Source organism: Helicoverpa zea, chromosome 26 (assembly GCF_022581195.2).
Source record: "Helicoverpa zea isolate HzStark_Cry1AcR chromosome 26, ilHelZeax1.1, whole genome shotgun sequence".
In the NCBI taxonomy this organism is placed as follows: Eukaryota; Metazoa; Arthropoda; class Insecta; order Lepidoptera; family Noctuidae; genus Helicoverpa; species Helicoverpa zea.
The window spans coordinates 4,800,728-4,822,607 of NC_061477.1; the positions used below are offsets into that span (position 1 = coordinate 4,800,728).

Sequence of the window (21,880 nt, forward strand, 5' to 3'; positions counted from 1 at the left end):
GGCATGTCTTTATTCCCTTGGAAGATGGGTAGCATCTTCCAAGTTCTGCGTGCTGTGCCGCTGCTGCCGCTGTTCGCCGCGGAGAACCTCAAGCGGCGGAAATATAGTGGCCTTGTCGGCAACTATATTTTCGAACCGTTTGGGGTTGAAACCCCGGCATACCCTATTTAAAGACCTGTCTAGGCGGCTGGTTGACGCTTCTCGTGACCAAAAGGCTGGCTATTACCTCGGACAAAGGATCAGCATGGCCATCCAACGAGGTAATGCTGCCAGCCTCTTGGGTACGCTCCCAGTTGACAGCGATGGGGATGAATTTTTTGACGCCTTTTAGATATAGTGTATATATTTTAGTTTTTTTATTGTTCTACTAGGATAGTTTTCTTTTTGTGTTGTAAATATCTATTGATCAAGTTAATTAAAGAAATTTACTATTATGTCAACAAATGAATTGACCAACAAATCCTAAAGTCAGAAATAATGAAACTGTGAACTGCAGCTCAATATTAATCTGCTAGAACTGATATAGCTTAATAATCGTTCTGTCATTGTTAATGCCGTGGCTATCGTCAAATTTGTAGCTTTGCGTTCCCATTGATGGTAATTCGATTATTAATTTACTTGTTCCAGTAGAATTGCGTTACTGTTGACCGGTTTTATAATTTGGTATGGCTTTAGTTAATTTGTTGGTTTATTAGGGCGTAGTTGGTTTATAATAATAATAATAATATCCCCCCCATGGGGCCACCTTGACGTGGTGGGGGGGCTTAGAGGAGACATGAGCAATTAATATAGAGGTCGGAATAGCTAGACCCAACCCTGCAATAAAAGCAGGAGGTACAAACTTAAAAGTCACTAACACCTTGACGAACCCTTCCAACTAACGGTCCCAAACCAACCCCTCCAATATGGAAACTAGATCCAAGAAGAAACGTATAGGGCCGCGGCCCGGGGGCGATCGCCGGGGCACACCTGGAGCTGACGCTGGGTGTCTCAGCATGCGATCCGTCAGTGGTGAGGAGTTGAGCAGGCGGGCTCCCACCATTCAATATGCTACAGCCGATGAAGAAGTAGATAGGATAAATAGCCCAATAGAACCATTCAGTCCAAGCACCGCTTCTTATGTCCCTTCACTATCGTCTTCCCCTTCCACAATTAGTTCAAACGAAAAAACAGTCTTTCAACAACAGGTATCATCTGATACGCCTACGCCTGAGGATGTTGTGCAGGAGGCACTCGCCACTGAACCTGCACCCGCCCCAGGTACAAGTCGTGCGCGCAAACACGAAAAACGCGAAAGTGCGCGAAAAACAGTTTTACAGAACTTTATCATCGAACACACAACGCGTCACAAATAGAGACACACGAGAGACAACAGCACCAAGCGCGGATGAATTACATAGGTTTTGGTCAGCGATCTGGTCAGAGCCAGTAAGACAATACAGAAGCTGAATGGCTGCAGGCAGATACTGATATAATTGATTCAATAACACCAATGCAATTTGAATACATACCAGTTGATGTGTTTATAAGAGTGCTTAATAAAGCCCACAATTGGAAGGCACCTGGTAGTGATCAAATTCATAACTACTGGTACAAGAAACTGACAACAACACACCCTCTACTTCACAACCATATTAACAATTTCATACAGACACCAAACTCCATGCCACATTTCATTACACAAGGCCTTACATACATGATCCCGAAAGACGACAACGACTATCGTAACCCGGCAAAATATCGTCCAATAACCTGCTTGCAAACTATTTACAAAATACTTACAGGATGTATAGCTGAACTATTACACGACCACACCACTAAGAACAATAATATTCTAGCTGAGGAACAAAAGGGTTGCCGTAAAAGTAGCCAGGGCTGCAAAGAACAACTTATTATAGACTCCGTAGCAATGAAAGCAGCCATTAGCAATAAGAAAAACATTAATACTATGTACATCGATTATAGGAAAGCTTTTGATTCGGTTCCACACAGCTGGCTTTTAAATATTCTTCAAAGATACAAGGTACACCCACAAGTAATAGAATTTCTAGAAAAGTCGATGCAGCACTGGTCCACCATATTAAAAACAATAGGACACTCGAATACTGTAACATCCGAAATTCCAATACGAAGGGGCATCTTCCAAGGAGATGCTCTTAGCCCTCTATGGTTTTGCCTTGCGCTGAATCCACTCTCACATATTCTAAATAAATCACAACTCGGATACACCATCAAAACAGAGCACAAACACACAATCCTTACACACCTCATGTACATGGATGACATAAAACTACTCAGTGACACTACACAATCATTACATCGTCTGGCAGACATAACACAATCCTAACGATATCCATATGGAATTCGGAATAGACAAATGTAAGACCTTCTCTCTAAATAATGGCAAAATTACTCAGAACAGTTATACATTAGACTCAGGAAATGTAATTGAACCTCTAGAACCAAACGCCGCGTACAAATATTTAGGCTTCCAACAAGCGAAGCAAATCAATCAGAAGGAGACAAAAGAAAGTCTAAAGAAGAAATTTAAACACCGCCTTAATATTCTATTTCGATCTCAGTTAAATTCCCGCAACACCTCTAAAGCCATCAACAGTTATGCTATCCCCGTGCTTACTTATTCGTTTGGTATAATAAACTGGTCCCAAGGCGACCTGCTTAACCTACAACGCCTTATAAACACTACTCTCACAGCTCATCGTAAACATCACCCAAGATCCTGCGTACAACGAATGACTCTCTCTAGACGTGAAGGTGGACGAGGAATAATAGACGTAGTCAACCTGCATAATAAACAAATTACGAATTTAAGACAGTATTTTTACCAACATGCACAACACTCTACACTTCATGAACTCATAACACTAGCTGACAATCGCCTTACACCACTAAACCTAGCTGACCGGAACCTGCAAAAAAATGAAAAAATTGTTGATAACAAGGAAAAGATCGCCACGTGGAGGCAGAAGTCCCTGCATGGACGGCACTACCACGATCTGCAGCAACCACATGTCGACAAGAATGCGTCGAACGCCTGGCTGCAACGTGGAGAGCTGTTCCCAGAGACGGAGGCCTTCATGATGGCGATCCAAGACCAAGTTATTGACACCAGAAATTATCAAAAATACATTATACGCATCCCGAACCTTCCTACTGACACATGCCGACATTGCCACTCCAGCTCAGAAACAATACAACATATAACGTCTGCCTGCAGAGCTCTCGCGCAAACTGATTATAAGCATCGGCATGACCAGGTAGCGTCCATCGTACACCAACACCTTGCACATAAATTTAATTTTATACAAAAGAAAACCGCATACTATAAATACAAACCAGACACAATATTAGAAAACAACAGCCACCGCATTTATTGGGATAGAACCATTATCACCGACAAGACTATACATTTCAATAGACCAGACATTACACTATTTGATAAAACCAACAAAACCGCATATTTAATTGACATTGCCATCCCGAATACCCATAATATTCAATCCACAATAGCCGATAAATTAACCAAATATCAAGACTTAGCCATTGAACTTAAACGTCAGTGGCAAGCACAAACCATACACATAGTTCCAATAGTAATATCTTCAACAGGGATAATCCCCAAAAGCTTGCAACGCAGTCTTGAAATCCTGCAGATCCCGCTATACACATCACACATCATCCAGAAAGCTGTTATATTGAACACCTGCCGCATCACTAGAAAATTCTTGACAACAACATCTGTATCGTCTACATACTCCATTACATAACCCACCAATCACGCTTGGCTACGGCCCGTGTGGTTGGAGTTTGATTACCCCTCAAAGGGAGACAAAAAAGTATATACCTTAAATAATAATATAATAATAATAATAATTTTTAACCCCGCAGGGCATCTGAGGCGGATGACGGGGAGTAGCGACCCCGCGGGGCTATATATCCGAGTGCTCCAGGGAGAGTATACTGTCCCCCATCTCCGGCTTGCCGGAGTGAAGCATGACGGGGGATAGGTCTCCCGCCTCTTGGCTTGCCTTCATCGGCCGGTCAGAGTGGAGTCGCTAGAGCAAGGTTAGTCCTGCTCGGAGGGTAGGTGCCTCGTGGTAAGTGGCGAGTGGGCCGGTGATGCTGGACCCACAGGGAGCGCGTGATCTGCGTTTAAAGTCCGCCGAGGTATCCTCACCCTTCTCAGCCGCTCATGTCCCTGTTGCCCTCTTGTTGCTTTTCAGTGACTGATTCCCGGGGGCCCAGTAAGTGAGTTGGCGAGTCTCCACCTGCCATTTTAACATGTATTTAATACATTGTCATCGGCAGGTGCCATAGTTCCCGTAGTTTCCCCATTCCTAGTCCATTAGCATCCCATCACAATAGCCTAAGTAGTTTTCATCCATAGTTAGCAATAGTTTAGCACAGAACCGGGGATTGTCCTTGGGTACATTTCTATAGTGTATACAGGGATAATCGTCGGTTTTGTGTTACCATTTCATTAAAGTTGTCTCAAAAGGGCTTCAGCGTGTTGGCTTCGGCCCCACGTTCGCCTTCCAAAAATCCGGGACTCTGTAGTCCCGAGGTCAGAAAGAGACATACAAATAATAATTTATTTAATCAGATAACATAGATCCATAATGGTTAGTAACAATAGACTTATAAACTATGTTAGTAGGTACTTTAAACATGTCAATTTATTTTACTGTCCCAACTACTATTTTCACCCAGAGCGAGTGTATCGGACACTGATATTTACTTGCCACTATTTTCAAGATGTCGTTGCTACTACCGCGCACTCTGGCCAGCATCGATGCCACACGCTTGCGTCTTAATGCATAGAAATCATCTATGCGTGCTTCGGCAAACATCGAGGACGCACTACAGAACCGCGGCAATCTCAACAACATCCTGAGTACATTATTATATTGTACGCGCAGAGCGCTGTATGCCCTTTGAGTATAATTGACCCACAGGCTGCTGGTGTAAAACGATTGACAATAAGCTTTAAATAGCGCTAACTTGACTTGCACCGTACAACGAGCAAACCTGCGAGCCAACATGTTCCCCCGGACAGCCAGCGCCCTGCGCTCACGTTCGATATCTTCATTGTCCTTAAGGTCATCGGTGACAATATGCCCAAGATATTTAAATTTGTTCACTCGAGTAAGAGGAGAACCATTGAGACAAATAGGTGGAGGTTCATGCAAGGTTTTATCACCTAGGCCGAAAAATATACACTCACTCTTGGTCACATTGTACATGAGGCCATGACACTCGGCATACCGCTCACAGACTTTTAATAGGTTGCGGAGAGCCCCAATTGATGGGCTCAGCAGCACCATGTCATCGGCATAACTTATATTATTTACAGCCACACCATCAATGTGACAGCCCGCATGCATGCTGCTGAGCTCACCAATCAGGTCGTCCATGTAAATATTGAAAAGAGTGGGTGAGGAAATCCCCCCTTGCCTCACACCACACTCCAGTCTGTACTCTTCAGATAAGCAATTTGCCCATTTCACAGCATTTAATTGATTACCATACCAGAATTTTAATATCTCCACAAGTTCTGTAGGTACATTTTGTTCACGCAGTTTATCCCACAGGACCCCATAACAAACTAGATCAAACGCTTTGGACAAATCTAAAAAGCAAGCGTAAACTGGTGTCCTACGATCCAAATAATACCTAACCGTGTGCTTCAAGCAAAGAATGGCACTCTCAGTTGATAAGCCCGGTTGGAAGCCGAATTGCGCGTGATGTAGATTTATCGTCTTTCTTAAATGTATATTAATAATATTATCCAGTACTTTAGCTAGGATCGTAGCCAGAGAGATGGGACGATAATTACTCTTATCACCTATATCTGCGGTTTTACATTTAACTATAGGTACCACTATTGTTCTCATGAGGTCCCGTGGAAGATACCTGTGACTAACACATAGGGAGAAAAACATGGCTAAAACCCTTGGCAAATGGCATCCCGCATGCCGAAGATGTTCAACACTCAGGCTGTCATGCCCAGGCGATTTACCTCGAGTCATGTTGTCAATAATACTCTTAACATCTTTTGTTTTTACTTGCATAATGGTATCAGTATCTATATCTGGCTGATAGCGTTTTGTCAATTCCAGAGAGTCAGGAGACACACGAGAGCTTACCTTAAAGTGATCTTTAAATATATTAGCTATCTTATTAGGATCTCTTTCAGCGTTAACACATTCAGCGAGATTCTGTTTTAAATTCATTTTATTTGTACACTGCCAGAATTTTTTTTATAGGCGTTTGTAGGTATTTACAAGATGGCATGATGATCCGAACAATATTGGAAGCAAATGATGCGTTAATCTTAGGATTCAGTCATAAGTAAGGAGAGGTGTGTAGTTATGTAAATGAAATGGTAGGTATTGTACAGGCTGATCCTCATAGTATTTAAAGGACATTTTCAAGGGTTTGAAAATTCTCTAATTACTGAATATTTCCAAAAATAATTAAAAGCTTTTACAAAGGGTGGTCAACATTATAGATATATTGGCCGATGCAAGATGACACTCTAGATAACTTCAAAATTACAAAACAAAATATTCCAGAGGAAGATCATCGAAAAACATTAAACTTTTAAACATCATTAAACTTTTGAAGATAACTTATTTTGAATCGATTCAGCATGATTATGGAATACTTTAATTTATTATGACACATAAGCAAAACTGATCGACTGATTTCGGTTATCGGGGCTACCGTGATTAATCATAGGTTTTGTGCAATTATTCATGGTTTTCATTTGCTGATTATCGCTTATGTTATATTGTAGATTTAAATTAAGGCGCCCGATTCTACTAAGTTAATAATGTGAAAATTGAATAACAATTGAATCGCAATAGTAGTTTTAACTCTAGCGGGCATTCTGCTACTAATTTAAGACCAATCGTATTCCAATGACATTCGATTGGTTTGTCATTGTTCTGCCATTTGGTCTATAAGATAGTCTGCTCTATAATCATCGTGCAATCGTAAATCATTTGCAGATAATATGACTCATTATTGAATCACAGAAATTGATAAAAACATTTATTTAAAAGAAAAAACAGCGGAATGCTACATACGCTTCAGTCGTAATTGAGTCGTGATTGGATCTCAGTCGGATGTGAATCGTATGTCTCTTAAGTAAAATTAGTAGAATCAGTTCATCGCGCCCCAGTTTGTTAGTGGTCATTGAATTTATCAACTTTAATTGAATAACGTTATTGTGAAAAGAGGTCTGTTTTGTGGTACCTTAGCTCAATGTAATATAGTGCTGAGGTAGTTACACCTACTTATACCTACGTTTAATAAAATTGCCAAGAACGAGTGGATTCGATTCTAGGTCAGGTAAGTATCGATGTAACTTTTCTAAACTACCTTTCTATAGTACTTAACTCTAAGGGTGTTCACATCAATAACTGAGACAAAGTAAAAACTTCTTTCACTTTTACTTGATTTCTACAACTTAATCTATAATTAATATTTTATTTTACATTTTCGACACCTATTTAACGAGGTAGTTAAATTAAACAGTAAAGAACTAACAACTGAGAGTTGACCTCACAATAGTTCAAATATTAATATACCTATAACATAGTGTATATGTTGGCGCGACTCGTAACAAAGATTTGGCCTTATTTGGCGACACCTACGCAAATTCTACTAGATTTTTTGTTGGTTTCTCGTCTAGTTTAGTGTGGATATGCCGTGATTTTTTATTTTAAAACTCTTGTCTTGTTATTGTTGGGTTTTTAAAGTGGCTGTGGTAAATTTAGGAGTAATAAAAGTAATCCAGAATTTCCAAAAAAATAATAAGGTTTTTTATTTAAATTACAATACATTATTGTTAGATGGATTATTGGAGTAAGTATCTAATGAAATTATTCCAGGACAAATTCCAATGAAAAAAGGGATTCAAACGTGATCGACAAAATAAGGACAGTTCTAACGTTCTTAAGTCATACTAGGAATTCTGTTTGATTTTTCCTCATCTCTCCGATCTACTTATCTTTCTATAGAAAAATATAAGCATATCCTGAGTCTCGTCTATCCTTCTCCTGACAATCTATATTTTTTAATTTTCTATCTCAATATATTTAACCGCAATGTCCCATAAATTAAAAATCCTAAAATACCCAATTAGAAATAAGAAAAAAAAAAACAGATCAAAGTCAAAATATCTAATCCATATTAAAACGTTCGTATCCGCTTGCGCTCGCGCCGTTTGGCGCCAGAAAGTCGCGGCTACATCGCAAACACACCGTTACGAAGTTGCGGACACGAGGCATAAGAGGTAGCGGGAGCGGAAACGGTAATCGATTGCTTTAGATTCTATGTAGATATTGATATTAAGGTTAGGATGTGAAAGTCATGTTGGATGAGATGGATTAAATATGTCGAAGAAGAATGTGAGTGTAGCTTAACTTTGCAAGTAAAAAAACACATCGGACTTAAGAACTTCCTTCTCACGTAATAACAACATGACAACGTCTACAGAAAAGCAACAAACTAGAATTAAAAAAGATGCCAGTACTACTAGAAGTCACTTAAGTATTTTATCACTAATGAAAACCTCTAACACTCGGGCTATTACTAAACCTAATACCCTAAAAACCTTGGCACGTTAGTCTAATTAGCTAGAGCTTGGCAGATGATCATCTATCATAATCAGACCTGATTCAGAGTCAACATCTACGTAGGAAATAGTACATAAAACATTATTTGAACTGAAATTTAATTGACGAAAAACCAATTTTGCGCACCAGACTTTCGAAATACCTGTATTATGTTCATTATGTTTTAATAAACTCCACATTTGTTTACAACTAGCTGATCCCGCGAACTTCGTATCGTTCAAACCTTCCCTGGACCTCTACAATTATTTTAAAACCAAAATCAGCTGAATCGGCCCAGCCGTTCTCGAGTTTTAATCAGACTAACGAACAACAATTCATTTTTATTTATATAGATTACATACCAACCACCTTACCGTAGTCCTTTGTGACCTTAGTCCCTACAAAATAATCTAACAATACAGATCTTAAAATCTCTTACACTAACTTTACAAACTCCGTCATCTTCAAGATTCCTATCTCTATCAACGAAACAAAAGCTAAACTTATAAGAACTAAAAACTATTCTTTCTATCATCGTTCTAGTTCAAAAGTTCATAACTTGTTCCGTCCTCTATGGTCGATGATTTGTAGTATATTACCAACTTATGTTGTCTTATGCAAGAATTTTGGAATAATTGAATATACTTAAGATTGATTGAAAACGGTGTCAATAAGCTGAGGTGAAGTTTAGTCATGTAAATTTAATTTTGCTGTAGTAGAAGCCAATTAGTTAAGGATTCATAAATATTTAAGTACCTTATGTTATTCAATCAGTACTCTATCTATTATTATTGGTGTAAAAATGTCGGCGGGCTGGTTAACCGCAAAAGTTGATGTTGGTAGTTGTTGCTGTAATTGGTAAATGACATTCATATTTTTAATTTTTAGTACCAAGTGGTAGATAAGTTTGAATCGTGTTAGTAACCCAGTGACATAAGTCACGGACTAACTTACCATACAGCACTTGCACTAAGAAATTATATTGATCTTGCAAAAATGCCTCCCTAATGATGTACTTCATTAGGTTCTCACTATTATAATCAGTCAGTATAGTACATATATATGTTACAGTATTGCCTACTATTGTACAACTATTCCCTACTATTCAAACCTTAATTTCGACTAAATATGACTTTATAATTTAACAAAAACCAACCTATATTTACACCCAAAACAAATCAACTGACAACTTCCATCAATGCAGCCGCAAAAATAACTTCAACCCACTCTTTACAAAACTACCCCCATTTTGAAAAGTTGACGAATACATACAAATACATTTCCCCCTTTCCCCCATTCGAAACAAATCCGATGTACGTAGCAATTCCCCATTCCCGGGACAAATAAATAAAACTTATATTTTTCCATTCAAATCCTGCAATAATCTAAACTTGTGGAATATTCAAATAGTATTTTTCTATTTTGTTTCACTTTGTATGGAGGAAATCAAGTTTCTGATTTCGTCGGGGAATTATATTGAATGAGGTTTTCAATAAAGGGGAGATGAAGATTAACTTAATGTTGTGTTTTCTTAAGATTTTGAGGTTTTCGACAATCTCTACTCCAATTGACACAAAAAGAGGGGTGTTACGAGTTTGCTTTCATATATATTGTCTGTTTGCCTCTGGACCAGTTCTTGACTAATAAGATGCGGTATTTAGTTCACAACGACCTCGATGGCGCAATGGTCACCATGCCGGACTGCCGGACCTGAGGTCCCGGGTTCGATTCCCGGTTCGGTCGACATTTGTGTTATGAGCATGCTTGTTGGCCGTGGTCTGGGTGTTACAATATGTATTTATAAATATGTATATATGTAGCTATATGTAGTGTATCAGTTGTGTTAGCACCCATAACACAAGTTAATTAATAACTTACCATGGGGCTAACCGACCGTGTGTGAAAAGGTGTCCCGACATTATATTTAGTTGATAGCTTAAAATCGGCTCAACTTTTTGTTGTTAAGTATTAGCTGTTGTGTCGTGTTACTGTAAAGTACAAAGGACTTGATTTTAATCAGGATTTTTATCATATCGTTACCAACCTTTGAAATTTCGTGCTTAAAATATAGAATGTTAAGCTAAGTCTGTGGCTCCTACACTTACCCAAAGCAATCATGATATTTTGATCTAAAGCAAAAGTTTTTTAAACGGTCCCGCATTTATAATCAAATAGATCTCTTAATGATAGACTTACCTACGTTATATTGATTTCATGGCCGTTTAGTGTACCTACTCCTATTAATCTGGCGCCCGTTAACTTACTAATAATACCAAAAGTGACAGAATCAAGGAAATTCATGATATACGTACCGTGTCTCAAGACCATTGGGTGTACAGAGTATATTTAGATCGTAATACCAAGGTAATTATTGTAAGTTAAGACGCCCACGTGGGATCTAGTAACGTATTGTATATTGTTATCATTTCTCATTGTCAGAATTTCTGCTTATTGGGTGTTTGAAATGTTTGTAAAACGACGTGGTTCAGTTAAAGAACCTTTTTTCAAGAACATGGCTTTAATATCACTTTTCGAAGTTGAGTATATACTTTCGGAGTCAATCATTAATGATTGATTAATGATGAAGAAATGCTGGCTTTAAAAATCTGAATTCGCCAACTCAGTAAGATAAAAAAAGAGTTTTGATATGAAATAATCCTGTCTTTATGCAAGTACATATTAATAGAAATTATGGGAAAATGACAGTCCGATACAAAACAGATTTTATTGATCATCCCTGTCAGAGGTTGCCAGGCGCATTAGGTAAGTTAGGTTAATAAACCAGTCCGAATCGGTTTAACCCTTTTACCATGAGGTGCCTAACAAACAGATATGATTTTCAGTTACCAAGGTAACTGTAGATAGGTATTCTTTAGTATCTAAAAAAAGAACAGACTACATCTTGACACTTAAGCTCATAAATAAACTCAAGCACAAAACCTCAACATTTTTTTGTTTTCAAACTTACTTACCGCAGTCCCACATGTGTGTGCAGTTTCCTCGAAGTTTCTAGAACCCGACCAACACAATATTACTGTTTACACAAAAACAGGCCTCTGTCAAAGGCTTCTAACATTATTATGTAATCGCATTAGGTTTTTGTGTTCGCGTAAGGAATTTCAGATTAGAAGGAAAGTTCGTTAACATATTGTGGTGGAATGGAGTACAGTTTAGAATTCCTTGGTACGGTTTTTATTTTTATGTCTACGATGTAAAATTTTCTCTTCATTTTACCTAAAAATGGTGTCTTTAAAGTTCCTACGTTCCAACTTAGGTAAACACTTTTTGTCAAGCTAAAGGAAAATGTACATAAGAAACGAAGCATAGTAGTAGAAGAATACTTAAATATAACAAACAAGATGATATTTATATGTATAGATAAGTATATACGATATCCTGGAGGATATCTAGATTTAAATGCAGAATTGTTTAAATATTAAAAACGGGAACCTTTAAAAATAAAGTGGATGAGAAATGATGAGAAAAACAACTAACACATTGAGTCTAAGAAATTAATTATTGAACAGGTACCTTAAGTGAGAAACGTCTATTGACGAATATGGACCTGACTTTAGGAAAACATCTTTTGAACATAACACAATTTTCCGACCACCAATCTTGTTAGACCCGTCTGACCTTCAAGATGTTTTAAAAACTCAAAGTTGATCTACTACTATGGCAGGTCTAAGTATGCTAGACAACATAACGTTATAGAAATATGTAGGTGCTTTGCTACACAAAATTCACCCTTATGGCCTTAGTGGTAAGATTGATTTTATTTTTATAGGTTGCGTGGATTGAGATCCATTCATTAGGTACCTGACATAGCCTGATGAAAAATGATGTCCCCTAAACCTTACTTATATGATGAAAAGAACAGTTTATGCGAGATGTAACCATAAAATGAATGGGCCGACATTTTTCTAAAAAGACTGTTATAAGTTTTTGTCACACTGAAAATGTTGCCGATGGAAATTTTATTTTATTTGATGGGTTATTTTTCATTGTAGGAAGAAGGCTTTTAGTTAGTTATGATAAGGGATGAAGTAAGTTAAGTCCGGGATAATACTTTGTATCATATTGTACCTACCTATCTATGTATAATACTTAACTTTTCGCAGTGCCAGTAATAAGCATTTCTAAGTGTTTCTTGAACACCAAAAACTGAGTAAAGGTCAAGGAAAACCGGTACTTACTTTAAACTTTGGAATCACCAACCCGCTTTGAGCAAGAGGAGTGATTAACGCTCATTTCTTCTCTATATGAGAAGAAGCCTGTGCCCAGCAGTGGGACAAGGGAAAACAAGAAGACTGGTAATGATGGACGATAAACCCTTGTTATCTACCCTAGTCTCAATAAAACCAGAAATCATTATATCAAAGATTAAGAACACGTCTTAACAAACTCTCTTAAACTAGGTAACTACTCCGCAAATACTAAGTTATAATAAGTTACGTCAGTTTATGCTAAGTTACGGCAATTTATATGCCTACCTGCTAAACTACCCTATTGTTGGTAATTCTCGAAGTTAGGGGCTCCTTATTGATGAAACCTGGCCTCGCCTGACAAATACATGATTAAAGTTAGCTTGGCTTGGAAGGTAACATCCATTTATCATGAATTTGCGTCGATACTTAGATTATTATTGAAGGTTAATGTTAAATGGGTATGAAACGGAAAGGAAAAATGGGAGGGGTTGTAAGACTTATATTTTTAAAGAAGAAAGATAGAAATATTTATTTGCATAGAACATAGGTGGTACCAGTTCTTACAGAGGTTAAAAGTTCTAGTTATATTCTGCCCAACTTGGCGTGCCAATATTATTTTATTTGGTTTTATTTTTTGGTTTATGTTTCCAATGGCAGAAACTTACCTTGTTACTAAGATCCTTGTTACCGTTTATCCGTTTGTTACCAGGCGATCGTTTTGTACTCCTTGATAGTTAGACATTTGATTTTCACAAATGTTAAAGGTCCTAGCTTCTTCACCATTGATTACGATCGTCGAAATTTCTGAACGCCATCAACAATTGCTTAAAGAAAAATATTCACTTCTTGCTACTTGTATTAGAAGTAATCAAGAGGAGTTCAAAAAATACACATAAGAACAAAAAATTACCTACCTGAGTACTTAATAGAAACGTCATTACTTGTACCCAAATTACTTGTATTGTTACACACTTCCAGCACTCTTTCAGATAAGGAACCAACTAAAATGATTTCACCAAAAGATAGCTCACATAATAATTCAGCAAAACAATAAACAATATTAAGTAACTGTCAAAGTATTTCCTCTACAGATTGACTAATCACGAACATAATCGTTGAAATATGTTCTGTTACTGAGAGCATTGAACCAACTGGATCTTCCAGAAAATCGAAGAGCGCTGCTCATACTCGCATGATACTGCATATAAGCGACTAGTCGTTTTCCCGTAGTTTCTGCCCGTACCCGGATAATAATAATATATACATATAGCCTTTGTTATCTGAGGATAATCTAGCTTCCCAAAAGTGAAAGAATTTTTCATACCGGTCCAGTAGTTTCGGAAATAAACAATGAAAAAGTGCGTCAAGTTTATTTTTCTGTTAATAAATTTTCAGCCTTTTCATCGTCGCATTACTAGGCAAAGACCTCCCTCCTCACACAGAGAAGGATTGACTTAGGTACTTGACAGACTCAATACGGGTTGGTGATTTTAACGTTACAGTCTGGGTTACCTTGAGATGTTGTCCTTCACGATCAGTCATTGGTGTTCAAGATATACTTAGAAAGTACGTAGGTACAAACTTATAACAGTTGCATGTGCACTTGCCTGTTGATCTGCATACGAACCCACACACTCATACTTCTGAGGTTGGTCCTTTATCCACTAGGCCATCACGACTACGTACGACGGTAACGATATGGTAGAAAACCAATTGTGAGAGCTATCATTATTAATTTGTTGCAAATTCTCGTGGCGGCTCCAGCCAGTTAAATGCTCTGCGCTCTGTTATTGTTTTACTTAAACGTTTATACAATGTATGATAACAAAATAATTATTTAGTTATATATAAGGAGATATGGAACGTTCGCTGGTAGTTCACAGTGAAATGTGTGAGTGATACAGTTGTGAACTGAGTGTTTCAATAACGGGATTTTTGGCTGTAAACAAAGGTTGGTAATAGTTAATTCGGTGTAAATAATCTGGGTTCGGGAGGAAATCTTTTGATATGACAGTGTTTTTCAATTTGAAGATACCTTATTGTGTGTATGTGCCTAATAATTTAAAATGGAAAAGTAAATTAGAGTGAAAGTGAGTAAGTTGATTGAGACAGTTTAAAAATAAATGGGCACTGAATTTCGATAATATTGTGACGTAAATGAATTCATGAGTTTGGTAGGAATTCATACCCACCTGCAGCATTTAGGTTTTGTAAATACGCGTTTACATACTGAGTTTATGTAGGTACTTACTAGCAATCGCATTATTTTTATCAATTTCGATCGCGTATGTTCAAAGAAAATATTATAAACAATCTCTTCAGCTTATTGAAAACATACAAACGTTCCCTGTAGCCAAAATAGGTTCCTTTAAAAGAAAGTACATGCCTATTATTATTTAGGAAAATATCAATTTTAAGTATATTTTATGTATATGTACTTAAGCTTCTTGCCTCTTCGCAAAGATCACAAAAAAGGAATCTATTAAAATATAATTCAGTTCTTGTGCTTACGTAGGTAAAGGTGGCTTTACATTTGGCAAAGATCTTGGTCCAATGTAGGTACATATTGAGTACTTTATGAAACGCTTTGGACAACATGAAGATATTAATCTCATGAAGAAAGAGTCTCTACAAAAAATATGTAGTGGACAATATCAATGATTAAATCTATATTGAGGTAAAATAGAAAGCTCAGGTGTTTGTTCGACTTTGAATGCGCTCATATAAGGATCTACTAAGACGATTTAAAAAAATCTTCCAGGGTTATATAGCCCATTTATCAAGGAAGGCTATAGGTTGCTTTTATCTGGGTGCATAAATTACTTAAGCACTTCCCACTGCAACCGGGTGAAACCACTGGCGGTAGCTAGTCAAAGTATAGGTATTAGTGAACAATTCCAAAGACAATTTTTTTAATAAATGCTTATAATGCAAGTTACAAAAGAAATCTAGGGCCAAGATATAAGTGTAATGCCACCTTTAACTTAAGCGAAGGAAGAGAAAACATTATGAGTACAATTTTCCACGAGTAAGCCGCTCCTGGGTAAATTAACAACGTATATAATTGAAATTCTATTACTACATCTCTGTTTTAACGTTAGGAAATCATGGAGGATAGCTTTAGACTATTCAGGTCTCAGGTTTATTTCGTTCATGATACCACACTTACAAATTCTTGTTTATTTTTCAAAAGCACGTAATAAGAAGTTAAGTATTTACCACATCTATTTCACTAAGATTTTCGCTTACCATGTTCACAGAGCAATGTGTTGTAGAAAAAGTTTAAACTACACAAACATACATCATCTGACTATGCTAGAGATTTAAAATACATCAACAGTGACATAGTAAGGCCTATGTCCTATGTAAAACTTACAATGATTATGATGTTGAGGTGGGTCAAAATCACAGCTAAATAATCTAGTTTATAAGTATGTCTTCTTTCCATGACAACAAACGATAATCAAGGCAATTATCAGATAGAAATTGTAAGCAAATACAAATATACAATAATGTTACTAGGCATGTTTCTAAGAATCTAAATAATAATCATCGGAAACTGAATCTGTTAGTAAACAAGGTCGTATCCAATAAATAGTTCTTACAATATTATCACTCATGAAAATATCTTCACAATGTATGTAGGTATTGCCGAAACTTGACCTTGGGTGCTTTTAAAATAGAAAAGAAAACCTATACTACCAAGAAAATTAGCCAAACAACAATAAAACATTTAATAGTAAATGCTTTCTAACTAATTTGCAATTTACGAGTCATTACATTACCACTTACTACTATAATGCCTAATTGCATTAGTAAACGCGAAGGCAGCCGCTTCTACAGTTATAACTACTGAACAAAACATGACGATTCCATATTTCATTTCAGATGGAGAAAGTCCTGCTAGTCTTGCTGTCATTGGCGACAGCAATCAGCTCAAAGCCAGTAATGACGAGACTAAGTCTCCAACAGCAGAAAACAAGAGAACAATTCTGCGCCAACATACTAAATTTCAACCACTTCTACTACGGTTTAGAAGACCAAAAGAACGTGTCTGGCATACCAGCTGATATGAGCATCCATTGGAAGACGGGGAACATATATTTTACTCTGATAAGCGACGAAATGAAAATGAGTCTGCAAGTCCTACGCCCAAGTGGAGAATTTGACGTTATAAAAGTAGCTGGACTCGGTCAGTCTACTTGCGTCGATAACCTCAATGACATCGTGTATTTAGCCACTGATAACGGTGTCTATAAATACAAGGATGACGGTTCGATAGAACTGTATACAGCTTTAGGTGAAGATGTCATGTATATTGCTGTTAACAGTGATGGTAGTTCGATGTACATTGCTACGTGGCCGCAGAACAGAGTGCATAGGATTACCAATGATGGTCAGAAACAGGAGACGTTCACGGGTATTCCGAACGGTCATGGCTTAACTGTTGATACGAGGAATAATATTTACTTCGTGGCCACCAAGACTTCGTATATCCTCAAGAGTGGATACTCCATTCCAATCAAAATTAAAGGTTTGCCAAGCGATAAAATGACAGGGGTTTTCGTCTCCCGTTCAGATGAAGTCTTTGCAATGGATGAGAACAGTAATTTGTATGTTGTTGACCCTGAAAACTCCAGTGCAAGACATCTAGGCACGTTTAGTGTGACAGGAGTCAATTCTTTTGCCATGGATTCGGCTGATAATGTCATTATTGGAGTGAAGGGCGCCATTTTGAAATTCAACGCTTTCGAAAAGAGTCCTTGTCCGGAATTTGACAAGTAATTTACGTGTTTTGTGTCTAATTGAACTGTTGTTATTGTTTGTAAATAAAATATTTTTGTATTTAACTAACTCTCTTTCATAACTTACCTACATTCTTCAGTATTCTTTTGCGTAGATATATTTTATTATAACTGCAAACATTTAGGACTAAAGTTGGTTTGTTACATACCTAGTTATTAAGTTCTATTTTAACCCATGCCTAATATGCTAAATCCACTGATGTAGATACTTAGGTACTATTCTACCAACTCTGATCACATCATTCCTTAGTAACTACCTATAGACAGATATGCACCTTTATCTTGTAAGTGCCTATAATTTAAAATGGCAGAATTTAATTTAAAAATCTCTTGATAATAAAGATCATAATGCTATTAAGAGGAAATTGTTAAAATCGTCACTATCCTCCTGCCTCTTATCCCAATTTTATTACGAACTGTTATATAGCGGGTTATAAAACTTAGCCAAAAACATTACCAGAAAATAGCTAAAATAAATATGTAGGTAGGTATAGGAAATAAAAGTAAAAAAAAAACATTTTGAACAAAAAAAGACTTAGTTACTTAAATAACTAAATAAATGTGTCTGTTTTGAAAAAAACTATATAAAATATTTTTTATTGTCCTTCAGAACCACCAAGAAAGGCAAAAGGCACAGCCGCAAGCGGAAGACCAAGAAACGAACAACTACCACTACTGAGCCCTTCGAAGAAGAAGAGGAGGAATAAACTATTTTATACATAAATAACTATCTTTCTTTTAATTACCACGGTCTTCGTATTAATGGATTCTATGACTTTATTTTTCGCTACGAAAATAAACGTTCCTGTTCAAATCTTGTTTCAGTGCCATCTATGCATTGTTGAAAGAATTAATAACTCAGATGAGTTACTGCTAGCGCCATCTGCTAACATAATACAAAACTATTATATAAGTTCTAGGCAGTCGCTCACTAGATGGCATGACATGTTAAATTAGTTTAGTAGAATTTTATTGTCATGATGACATTCTATTATTGTATCTTTTTTTTCAATACAAGTAAAAGAAATCTATTAATAACATCCTATTGATAATCGAACTTTCAAAGATATCTATGAAACAAAACGCGATGCTACAAAGCAGTATCAAAACGCAATGGGTGTCAGTGTTACCATATTATTATTATCTTCAAAATATGGGTAAAAATAATGTCTGTGGGTAAAAGCTATAACTTTCCTAAGAAACTAAGGCACGGAACACGAAATTTTGATCGAAATCAATTTCAATAGAGAAACTGAATGGACATTACATTCAATTGTAATAATTAGTTAGCACACATAAACATCAAGAATCAAGCTGCATACATATTGCATTTTTTGTTTTATATCGCCAGAATATTTATTTTCTGCGACTCTTTTAATGATCAACTCTTTCATATAATCTGTCTATTTTTACCCGACTACATGAGTCAACTGGGCCTACGCCCTTCCTTACACCATGACAAACGCTAGATTTTTCAGTAAAATAATGCGAGTTCTCTCTAACGATATGATAAATGTCTACAAAGAATTAAATTTTCTTAACAGTGAATAAAATAATAATTCTATTATTAAATTGGTATTCAGTTCTTGCGGCTTATCAATTTACTAGTCATTTTGTTAAATTGAAGTCCAAAACAACAACTATGGGTAAAATAAGTTGGAAATGGCAACACAAGCTCGTCCTCCAAAACCAACCTATTTTCTTTTCTGTCACTCGGTTCATTCATTCATGTATTTGTCAAATTGTCATACGCGTCGCCGATGTGTCAGTGGTCGATCGTTGTATAGTGTGTTATTTGTGTCGTAAATGTGGTTCGATTATGTGATAATGAGAAGACACGCGCTTTACAACATTATTATTAAGTGATGCATGTGTTTTGAGTTTAGCATCGTGTTAAAAAACGTTGTTTTCATTTGTATGTCATTGGACTCTTCAATATGGCGGCCCCTCGTCACAAATCACAACAGAAAAATATATCTTCGTTAATTTCGAAGTTACACGGGGCGTTCTCGGATGCAGTATGCCCTACTAAACTTGCGACCGATAAAAGGACATTGGATAAGACTTGGAAGTTGATGGATAAAGTGGTGAAACTGTGTCAGCATCATAAGATGAATTTGAAAAACAGTCCGCCGTTTATCCTGGACATTCTGCCGGATACGTACCAACGTTTGCGTGTGATATACTCGAAGTACGAGGACAACATGCAGGCGTTGAATAGCAACGAACATTTTAATATATTTATAATTAATTTGATAAGGAAATGTAAGCAGGCTATAAAGTTGTTTAAAGAGGGAAAGGAGAAGATGTTTGACGAGAACTCTCACTACAGACGTAACTTGACGAAGCTGAGTTTGGTGTTCAGCCACATGCTGAGCGAGCTGAAGGCGATGTTCCCTAACGGGACGTTCGCCGGCGATCAGTTCCGCATCACCAAGAGCGACGCCGCCGACTTCTGGAGAACAAACTTTGGAAACAGGTAAGATCACTGATGTAATATACAAATTAAGTTACGCTAGTTTACATCTAAGACAGCCGGTGAAGGACAAACTTTGCATTAGTTTGAATATTTAATTATGTTAAATTGTAAGATGTAAAAAAAAAATGTTGTGAGTGTTTTTTACCATTAAATAAGCAATCATCTTATTTGGTACACTTGTTCTGTTTCGCATATTTATTTGGCAAAAAGTTTTTCAGATTATGTTTGTGACATTAAATTAAACAACAACTATAGCTAGTGCAATAAATTATCTCTACAACAAATAATGTGTTCCTAAATGTGTGATGAACACATAATTTCTATGCTCCACACAGCTTTTTATGTACATTATTCAAAAAGGTTGAAAATAATAATACAATCAAAATCATGAAAACAATTTTAATTCAACCCATTCCACAGTTTATCCTTAAAATAATTTATTTAAAAACATTGCCTATGTACATTAATCATTATTTATTTTTTATTTATTTTATTTTATTTTACAAATTTTTGTACACACACATAATAGAGAAAGATGACAGGAAAGAAAGAATTTACAAAGGTAATGCTTATTTCTTAAGAAATCTCTTCCAGCATACCTGCGAAAGGAAAAAGAGAATAAAAGAGATGTAGACAGTGTGTATAAAAAGCAAAGGAAACAGAAATTAAAATATAAAAAAATAATCATTATTTATAACTACAAATAAAGCTAATTCCATGAAAAGTCTAGTTATATATGTCATATTTTCCTATGGAAAATGTAAAAACCATGTTAATAGGGTTTAGATCATCAAATCTAAAGGTTTAACTCTGTTGGTATGGAGTTAATCATGTAAAAATAGCTGTATCCATATTATAGGATAATATATTTATTTTGTGTTCCTATCTATCTATGTAGAAAATCAACTCGCTAATCCACCTTCTTTCTTGGGAAATACTTGCAACAGCTAAAAGTACTGCTACTTATAATATGAGAACCATCATTGATTAACATAATGCAGTACATACCAACTAAACTTTTCAATTGCAATCAAGTATTTTGCATTATTCACATCTCCAACAAATAGTATTGTGCCAATAACATAGGTCAAATAAGTCAAATATAACGATTCTGAATACATACCTACTAACAACAAATACAAAACCACATGTGGTTTTCTCTATTATGTACTTAAACAGACTGCATTTCAATAACTGACAATAACAACAAACAAATTGCAACAAAAATTCATCTCTAATCATAAGCCTTATCCATAGGTGTGTAAATAAATTGTCTCATGATCATCGTGCTCCTGTCCTTATCCCAATTATTAAATATCTATTAGGGATCTGCAGCATATCTTTATATTCCATTATTCCCGGTCTGATGTCATCTTACTAGTGAAATTCTTTATTTTAATATTATCTTTCTCATAATCCCTACATTGTTTCATTGACCCCTTAGTACATATCCATTGACTATCATGCTTAAAACCATTCTTTGTTCTAGCTAGAATAAACCTGTTAACCAAAGCTAGCAATGGTCTTGTGGTCATAAAGTTGTATTGAAAATCTGAACTTCTAAAAAAATTACAAAATGTGGTCATAAACTGAGTAAGTGATTGATGAAATCATTTTAAAGTTATGTTGTTACAACAATAACTTGATGCAATATCAGGTCAAGATCTAAACTTTTCCTCATCTCTCATTTTCCTTGTAACTTGCAGTATGGGGAAGGAAATTATTAAAATTTGCACGAGTTTT

At 36.3% G+C, this 21,880-nt stretch overlaps 2 protein-coding genes across 5 annotated transcripts in view; both read left to right on the plus strand.

Annotated features, from left to right (window-relative positions):
* Positions 1-7,121: 7,121 nt before the first annotated feature.
* Positions 7,122-18,386, plus strand: LOC124643000. 2 transcript variants are annotated; one of them, XM_047181834.1, is made up of 3 exons: positions 7,122-7,377; positions 16,742-17,634; positions 18,269-18,386. In XM_047181834.1, exons 2-3 carry the CDS (start codon positions 16,742-16,744, stop codon positions 18,363-18,365), a joined length of 990 nt encoding a protein of 329 aa, XP_047037790.1. In that variant the 5' UTR covers positions 7,122-7,377; the 3' UTR covers positions 18,366-18,386. The 2 variants fall into 2 exon arrangements, with proteins under 2 accessions (XP_047037790.1, XP_047037789.1); XM_047181833.1 differs by lacking the exon at positions 7,122-7,377 and adding an exon at positions 14,706-14,804.
* A 983-nt stretch (positions 18,387-19,369) lies between these two features.
* Positions 19,370-21,880, plus strand: part of LOC124643061 (E3 ubiquitin-protein ligase CBL) — an 85,107-nt gene continuing 82,596 nt past the window's right edge. The window contains exon 1 of one of the 3 annotated variants that reach the window (XM_047181899.1): positions 19,370-20,137. In XM_047181899.1, coding sequence (XP_047037855.1) covers positions 19,596-20,137 — 542 coding nt within the window. In that variant the 5' untranslated portion in view covers positions 19,370-19,595. The remainder of the gene's footprint in view (positions 20,138-21,880) is intronic. The other 2 variants (XM_047181900.1, XM_047181901.1) reach the window with 2 other exon arrangements.